The following is a 9,084-nucleotide window of genomic DNA, read 5'->3' as shown; positions in this document are numbered from 1 at the left end:
CAATTAATTATATTTCATATTTTTAACTTGAAGTAAAATTAGAAGCTCAAACTTTTCAATGGTGGTAATGGTGTAAAGTAAGTAACTTTTGTAATTGAAGAAAAATACTAAATCGTCTGATACTGTTTTTGATAGTGAAAAAATACCATTTGTCAGCGGTGGAGCATCTTTAAGAAAAGATTGATTATTCCCTACAACTTTTTTACCAGGTGAGTGCAATTTTATATTGTTTACTAAGACCAACAAGGGGTCCAACATTACAACAAAAACGTAATTTCAAATAAGTTTTAATTTATTATATAAAACATCTAAAATATTAATCAACAGCTGTATCTTCAAGGTCAAGGTCATTGTCATCTAGGTCAAGGTCATCCATGTCTTGAAACAAGGATTCATCAACTTCTACTGTATCTTCCTCTGTAATGACAAAATTTATCATATTTTTCTTGTTATTTACATATTTTCTGTTAAGTTATAGACAGAAAGCCGGCAGCTGTCAGTAACCAACAAAAATTACACAGTGTTGAAATCAATGAGGATTACATGATATGTACACAACTAAAACCATCAAAGTAGAAGATTGTTGGTAAGTATAATCAGCTGACATACTTTGGTGTAGATATCAACCAAACATGTTATTCCATGATAGATCTAGTTTTACAGTTTTTGATAGGAGGGAACAAGATTGATAGTAAAATCTCAGACAATCTTATATTATAGACAGAGAAAACAATGTTCCTTTGTTAAATTTTGTTGAAACTTCAACAATTTAAATGTTATCTGTTAATGTCTTAAAAACACACAAAAAACATACCTGATTGAAGAAACTTCACATCAGAATCATTCATTGTGTCGTCGGTGAAGAACAGCTCTTTTCCTAAATTATACACATAATAATATGTTATAGAATATTAAAGAATTTTGGTTCAATGCTTGCAGATAACTAGTATTGAAAGAAATGCATTTTCAAATAACATTTTAAGTGAAAAAGTTATTAAACAAGAGATCCAAGAGGAATCTTGGCAGAGATCCAAGAGGAATCTTGGCGCCCACCAAAGAATTATCTATGTCTGACAAAATTCAAATGACAGACGGATCGTTTCTCTACTTTTTAAAATTTAACTATCAAAATCCAACATGGCAGCCGGTCAGTCATCTTGTTGACCCATCAATACCAAAATCCAATAAGCACAACTTGGCCGCTAGAGAAACCTGCAGATGAAATTTGAGAAAAATACCTGAAGTACTTTCAGAAAAATAACAATCTTTAACTATCAAAATCCAAAATGGCGGCCAGTCGGCCATCTTGTTGACTGATCGGTTCCAAAATGCAATATGCACAACCTTGGGGAACCTATGTATTAAATTTGAGACATATTCCTTCAGTATTTTTTGGAAAATAACCGTAACAAAACTTTAATTATCAAAATAACTTTGTTGACCGATCTGTCCCAAAATGTAATATGCATAACAAGCATCCAAGGGGAACCTAGATATGATATTTGAGAAAGATCCCTTCATTACTTTCTGAGAAATACGGTAACAAACTTTTAAGTATTAAAATCCAACATGGCTGCCTGGTGGCCATCTTTTGACAGATTGGTCCCAAAATAAAGTATGCACAACTCGGGTCCAAGGGGAACATAGATATCAAATTTGAAAAAGATCCCTTTAGTGCTTTCTGAGAAATAGTGGTAACAAAAATTAATTGTTAATGGACGGACGGACGGACAGATGAAGGACGATGGACCATCTGATAATGGTGGGCTTAAAACAATGAATAGGTTTGTATGTTGATGATATAGCTAAGCTCCAAATGACCTTGGGTCAAAAGATCTAAGCACTAAACAAAGACACAGAATATTAATGCCTACCTGTGAGACCCTTAGGACCTACAACTGTCTGATTTTTCAGCCTTTTCTGTTCACTCATCTCTGCGTCAAATTTAGCTTTCCATGCAAGGAAGGTTTCTATTGTAACTCTGGTTCCCTCAAACTTTTTCTGCACATAAAAAGTGTACCATGAAATAACTGACATACATATATGGTCATTACTTTTACAAGGAACATATAGTGAAACATTCAATACACCAATTAAAACTGCTATTCTGAATTTATTAATGATAGATTGTTGCAAGTATTCCAGACAATTCAAAGAAATATATGAATATTGTCATTATGAGAGATAATATTGCCCTATAGAATAAAGTTTATATATATATATAATATAATTTACCATTTCCTGTTCTTCCAGTAATTTTTTCGCTGCTTCTGCATCCTCTATCCGCTTCTTCCTTGATTCCTCAACAATCTCTGTGAGCTTTTCCTGTACAGCTGAGACTATGGTAAATATCATCACCATTCCAAGAGATTCCTCAATCTGTCAAAATTTATATGTATCATAAAACGTTACATCATTTGAATAAAATTAATATCAAATACATGTACATGTATATACAATGTACAGTAAAACCTGTTATATCGCCACCTTCTGTTTTCCTAAATTTTGGCGATATATCGAGTTTGACGGTATATCGTGACCTCACATAAGCACATGTCTACAAATATCAAAACAGGTACTCCGGTAATAAACGGCACTCAGACGACGATTTGATCTTACTAATAAACAGCGGATTCTTCTGCATGTACGTAATATTTCTATCGCTCTTTAAATTACTAGTTGCATTTTATAGACCAATATAAACGAACGGCGATATCGAGAAACAACTTTGTGGGTTCCTTTTTGTCAATAAATAACTAACGTTAATAGTACGTAAAACGCATGTTCAGAACTGAGTTTTATTCACCACAACTTACGACACCTACCTGTAAAACTATAACAAAGTTATACCCATATTGTTTATTGATTTCACTGTGCACACAGGGTCATACACACGGCCATAGTGTGTGTTTAGCTGTTTACCTGTCATTTGGCAGCTTTACAAAAACATGTGTCCCTATAACAGAGAATTTGGCGATATTAACAAGGTCATTATAGTGTTATTTTAATCATTTGTTCCGCAAATGTGATGGCGGATGGCGGTAGGCGGGTTTGGCGGTATAACGGGTGTATTTGTATGGAGGGAAATCCGTTCTGAATAAATTCATGGCGATAAGCGGGTTTGGCGGTAAAACGGGTGGCAATATAACGGGGTTTTACTGTATATGCAAAATGAAGTCTGATAATAGTTTCTACATCAGACACCACTATTTGTCAGTGATCTGACACGTGGCTTTGTCAGTGATCTGACACGTGGCTTTGTCAGTGATCTGACACGTGGCTTTGCCAGTGATCTGACACGTGGCTTTGTCAGTGATCTGACACGTGGCTTTGTCAGTGATCTGACACGTGGCTTTGCCAGTGATCTGACACGTGGCTTTGCCAGTGATCTGACACGTGGCTTTGTCAGTGATCTGACACATGGCTTTGCCAGTGATCTGACACGTGGCTTTGCCAGTGATCTGACACGTGGCTTTGACAGTGATCGACACGTGGCTTTGTCAGTGACCTGACCCATGGCTGTCAGTGATCTGACACGTGGCTTTGCCAGTGATCTGACACGTGGCTTTGCCAGTGATCTGACACGTGGCTTTGCCAGTGATCTAACACGTGGCTTTGTCAGTGATCTGACACGTGGCTTTGCCAGTGATCTGACACATGGCTTTGCCAGTGATCTGTCCAATGACCTTGCTCATGATCTGACCTTGTCAGTAACTTCTAGATAAGGCAAACTTATCAAACTGAGGAAATTTCATTTTCTAAACCAGCTATGATCTTAGTAAAATAATTTTAGAGTTGCTCCCCTTTATCTACAACGAAATAACAATTATTTGATCATAACTATCAATATTTTGCCAAAGATCTGACATGTAACCTTGCCTGTGATCTAACTTGTGGCCATGCTAAACTTGTTGAGCTGAAAAATTTTTTCCTAGATTTTATTTATGTCTGGTTACAGAGTTGTGACTGATGTGTAATATACTTACATTTTCCGTTATCAAACTGTTCAGTGTTTCAATTTGATCTTCCTCCAAGTTTTCATATTCTGTAATTTCAAACACTGGTGGCTCTTCTGGATAGTTCTCCACATAAGAAAATTGCAGCGTGCATTCAGCTATAGGCAACAAAAAACACTAAATGAATCAAAGAATTATAACTGGTTCAAACACAATTCTTACAAAAGATTTCAGATGGATCTTGGCCCCCAACAAAGAATGATCAATGTCTGACAAGGGAAAGAGGGATCTTTTCTCTCCGCTTTTCAAACTTTTTCAAACAAACTACATATAAAATTTGAGACAGATCACTTTAGTACTTTCTGAGAAATAGCAGTAACAAACTTCAACTATCAAAATAGAAAATGAACTTCTTAAATGATAGGTCCTAAAATGCAATATGCAAAACTAAAGCCCTTGGGGAACCTGGACATGAAATTTGAGAGACCTTCCTTCAGTACTTTCTGAGAAATAATGGTAACAAACTTTAACTATCAAAATCCAAGATGGCTGCCTGACCGCCATCTTGTTGACTGATTGGTCACAAAATGCAATATGCACAACAAGGGTCCTAGGGGAACCTACTTATGAAATTTGAGAAAGATCCCTTCAGCCCTTTCTGAAAAAGAGCAGTAACAAGAAATGTTAAAAGACGAAAGACGGACGGAAGGACTTCGCACGAAAGTATCGACATATAATTAATAATATTTGCATAATAATTGATATATTCTAATTAGTAAGGTATCTGACATGCCATAGATATATGTATTTTAGTCAAACTTACAGTTTAAATTACTTAAAGGTTCATGTCCTTTTAAAAACCTGATAATAGCATATAAGGTACATTGTAAAGAATTAATGGAGAATTTTGTGTGCTAACTGAGAACACTGGGAATAGATACTGCTGGGAATCAGTTGCATTTTCATGATCGATCATCACTTCCAAACAAGTGACGTTTCTACCAAATTACCAATCTTTCACTTTTGTTTCTGGGAAAATCCATATGTCCTGATATTGTAGCAGGAATCGTCTTTCACACATTTACATCGGAAAATGAAGATGTATTATTGTCAAAGTGCTACATTTCATTGAAATTGTTTTCCCGATTAAATGCTAGCTTCCTTGGCAATAAATATACGTCATGATCCACAAAATTCTTATCATTATATATTGCCAATGTGAGTCACTGTGATCGATTATGATAAACAAAGATTGATTAATCAATTTCTGGTTAGAAACGACTAGACATCGACTAAATCGATTAATCAGAACAACACTAGTTACAGAGTAGATAGTATATATTTTAGCAGAATTGCACAGAGTCGATCATCGCTATATTTAAACTAAGTAACTAATTGATAGAGCATCCAGCTACAGTATCGTACTCGGAGGTCCCAGACTTGAACCTTGATCTGGCTACAAAACATTGTCTCCTCTCTCGTTAAAAAATGAACAAGCTTGCCAACCCCTGCATTGGAAGTACAATTGACTAAGCACAGGATATGCAAACTTGTGAATTGTTGTGTGTTTGGTAAAGCAAAGAGGAAGAGTGTAACAGAACTTGGTTATCAGTAAGTCATAGCTATATAGGTTATCAAGTATTTCACCAGTAATGCGTTTCTGTTGATGTTCAGAGCCCGGTCTGGTCTCAACATGTTCTGTTACATATTCAATCCCAGCTTTATATTTTAATAGACAGAAGAAGCACTTACCTGTAGGTTCTGGTGCCTCATCTGTGTTGTAGGGATCACTTATTTCTTGTGACTTGATATCCACAGTAAAAACATGATGAGGTTCTATTGATAATACTGCAATGTAAAAGGAAAATAATGGATGATGAAAAAAACATCTCAAGAAATGGAGGTGTCCTCTTTAAACATTGTTTTTTTTTTTTTATTTTTTTGTTAAATGCAGTAATTATACAGAGTAAGAAGAGAATTTAGATAGTAACAAAAATCCATGCAAATTGACTATAAATGCAACTTCACTAGCTAGCCAAGAGTATTCAGTACGATACTCTCCCTGAAACCCTTGGCAGATCTCACATCAAAACTTAAGTGCAAGAAACATTTTTTAGCCACAGTCAGTGACTTCTTCTTTCACTTTATGCAAAAATATGTCACATGATGTACTGCCAGTCACATATTTTTGCATAAAGTGAAAGTAGAAGTAGTTTATGCTAAATATTGTTTTTCTTGTTATAAACTCCATGCCAGTAATTCAGTTCATTCATTATAAAAATGGTTTCGACAGTACAGTAAGTCAATGCACACAATAAGTAATAAGAACAAAACATATAACATTGATAAGAGCTCAATCGCTGGGTCAGGTATTTTTCTATTTGGTAACAATTAAAAACCAACAAACAAAAGAATGGATTAATTAGTGCGCTCTCAGATATACTTTGCCTAAATTTATAAGAGCAAAGCTCTTTCGAAGTTCTGTTCCGGTAACATGTACGTAAGCAAAAATACATGACTGAGATCAATTATGAACTGCATGGATGGATGGCTAATTTTTTTTTTGTTTAACCTGTTCCGGTTTGTGCATTGCTTCGATACTGCTCTCCACAATAAATATATTTAAATAATGCAAATGCATTTACAGGAGTAATTAAACATTTTTTTAAAAGGAATAATGATAACACTTTTGAAAATTAAGAGCTATGGAATGCAGTCAAAATATCTACCAAGCGTAGATGAGCACAATGAATCATGACGTTACATCACGTCAACAAATGGCGCGAATTCATAGGATTCACATTCGTGGCACCCCAGGCCTGTAGCACTGCATGGACACAGAAAATCAACGTCCAAATTTGAATCTTTGAGTTCTGTTGAAACTAAAATTTTTATTAAACTAGAAAATTATTATATCATATAACATGACTGAAGGCAAGGCCTTAAAAGGCGCAGCCAGATGTTTCAGTAACCATAAATTATGCAATTTTAAAATGTGCAATTTATGGAAATAACAGAGCAGAATTTTCTGTTTATTTTTATACATATATTCACACTCTATCCTTGTTCCAAACCCCTATTTGAGAAGAAAGAAATTTTATTTCTGTAATGGAATTTCTGTTTTTGGTCAGCCGATTATATTGGAAGCTGCATGGTCCAAATTACTTCAAGGCTTGCAAATAAAGAGTGATAGCACTGTAGCCGGATTGAACTGGGTCGATCATCGGTGATAGGGGTTTCATTATCTCTCAGGAGAGGCGGTACAATTGCAATTTCAGGGGGTACTTTTCTATACCATCTGTATGCTATCCAATGTAATTTAGCCCAAATCAGGCTGTACCACAGCCAGGTTCAACCGGCAAAACGTACCGGGTACCGCCTGATAATGAAACCCCTGGGTGACCAGGTAGCTCAGTCAGTAGAACACTCGGTTAGTGTTCAGAGGGTCCCGGGTTCGAATCCCAGTCTGGCCGCTACATTTTCTCCTCTCCTGTTACAGAATTGCACAATTGCAATTTCAGGGGGTACTTTTCTATACCATCTGTATGCTATCCAATGTAATTTAGCCCAAATCAGGCGGTACCACAGCCAGGTTCAACCGGCAAAAAGTACCGGGTACCGCCTGATAATGAAACCCCTGGGTGACCAGGTAACTCAGTCAGTAGAACACTCGGTTAGTGTTCAGAGGGTCCCCGGGTTCGAATCCCAGTCTGGCCGCTACATTTTCTCCTCTCCTGTTACAGAATTGGCGCCCAACTAAATAACCCATGGTGATGGTGTTTGGAAGGGTCTCGTGTGTCTTTAAGGGCAAAGACTTTGAGAAAGGAGCGAGGAGTGTAGCGGGATTGGACTTGGTCGATCATCGGTGACCACGTAGCTCAGTCAGTAGAGAACTCAAGCTAGTGTTCGGAGGGTTCCGGGTTCGAATCCCGGTCTGGTCGCTACATTTTCTTCTCTCCTGTTACAGCACTGTAAGCTCCTGCCTGATGATCGGATCATAAGAGTGTTTGGATCGCTTGATTTTATAACAAGATTACTTCAAAGTATCGCATTCACACGGATACATAGGGTAAAAAATGGCAGCCGCTAACTGAAATTGTCAGAGTGTAGGATTGAATTTTGAAAACTGTTTTTTTTTTCTTATATTTTCATGTTTGTGTGATCTAAGAAGTGCTTCGCATTTCGTGCCCTTACTAGTATAGGTCTACTTTAAAGTACATCATTTTATTTTTGAATTTATGACTTCTACTTGAAATAGAAAAGAAAATAAACAAGTAGAGCTTTGCTCTTCACATGCCATGCATGATTCATATTATTATTAATCTATATCAATGTGTCCAACATATTTAAAGATGCTCCACCGCTGACAAATGGTATTTTTTCACTATTATAAACAGGAGCAGACGAGTTAGTATTTTTCTTCAGTTACAAAAGTTACTTACTTTACATCAATACCACCAATGCAAAGTTTGAGCTTCTAATTTTTACTTCAAGTTAAAAATATGAAAAATAATTTATTGCATCCCGAAAAAAAATCCGTACCACAATATCCTATATGGAATGAACTGCGCCATGGAATGAACTACTGAATGCGCATGTACCAAAGGCAAAATAAATTATTTCATATTATTTTTTGTGTTAATTAGACTATTACATGTATATACACGATTAAACACCAAATATTGTTCAAATGATGAATATCACTTATGCTCTGTCGGCGGTGGAGCATCTTAAATGATTTGACAAAGCCATGTACCTAGTAAAAATATATATATAATGACAAAATCAAATCGATAGTAGACCTATAGATATCTGTTTATCTACAATGTATGTACATCACAAATTGTGAAAAATACCAAATTAAACCATTGCCATCAACTATTGCTAAATACAGTGCATGTAGACTCATTAAACTTTGTAGACAAATGTGTTTACTCAAAACATATGACATACCCGTAATTTCGTCGGGGTATATTGACTCTAACGCTTCTATTTCATTATTCTGCTCTTCTTTAAAGTCTGTCATCTTTTCGTTTCGTGCATGCCTGTGTCAGTCATCAACGTTGCATACACGTTTGATTCGTAACCACATATGTGTGTTGAATACAAACACACCAATGATAAAGAT

At 35.9% G+C, this 9,084-nt stretch overlaps 1 protein-coding gene across 1 annotated transcript; it reads right to left on the bottom strand.

Annotated features, from left to right (window-relative positions):
• Window positions 1-274: 274 nt before the first annotated feature.
• Window positions 275-9,064, bottom strand: LOC138334999 (RWD domain-containing protein 1-like). Its single transcript, XM_069283895.1, has 7 exons — window positions 8,910-9,064; window positions 5,709-5,804; window positions 3,987-4,114; window positions 2,236-2,379; window positions 1,875-2,001; window positions 815-877; window positions 275-417 (listed from the first exon to the last, which is right to left on the bottom strand). Exons 1-7 carry the CDS (start codon window positions 8,980-8,982, stop codon window positions 317-319), a joined length of 732 nt encoding a protein of 243 aa, XP_069139996.1. The 5' UTR covers window positions 8,983-9,064; the 3' UTR covers window positions 275-316.
• Between the last annotated feature and the right edge of the window lie 20 nt (window positions 9,065-9,084).

The sequence above is a fragment of the Argopecten irradians genome, chromosome 1, assembly GCF_041381155.1.
Source record: "Argopecten irradians isolate NY chromosome 1, Ai_NY, whole genome shotgun sequence".
Lineage (NCBI taxonomy): Eukaryota > Metazoa > Mollusca > Bivalvia > Pectinida > Pectinidae > Argopecten > Argopecten irradians.
The sequence above is the reverse complement of the archived record's forward strand: the minus strand, read 5'-3'. Positions and strand labels throughout refer to the sequence as shown.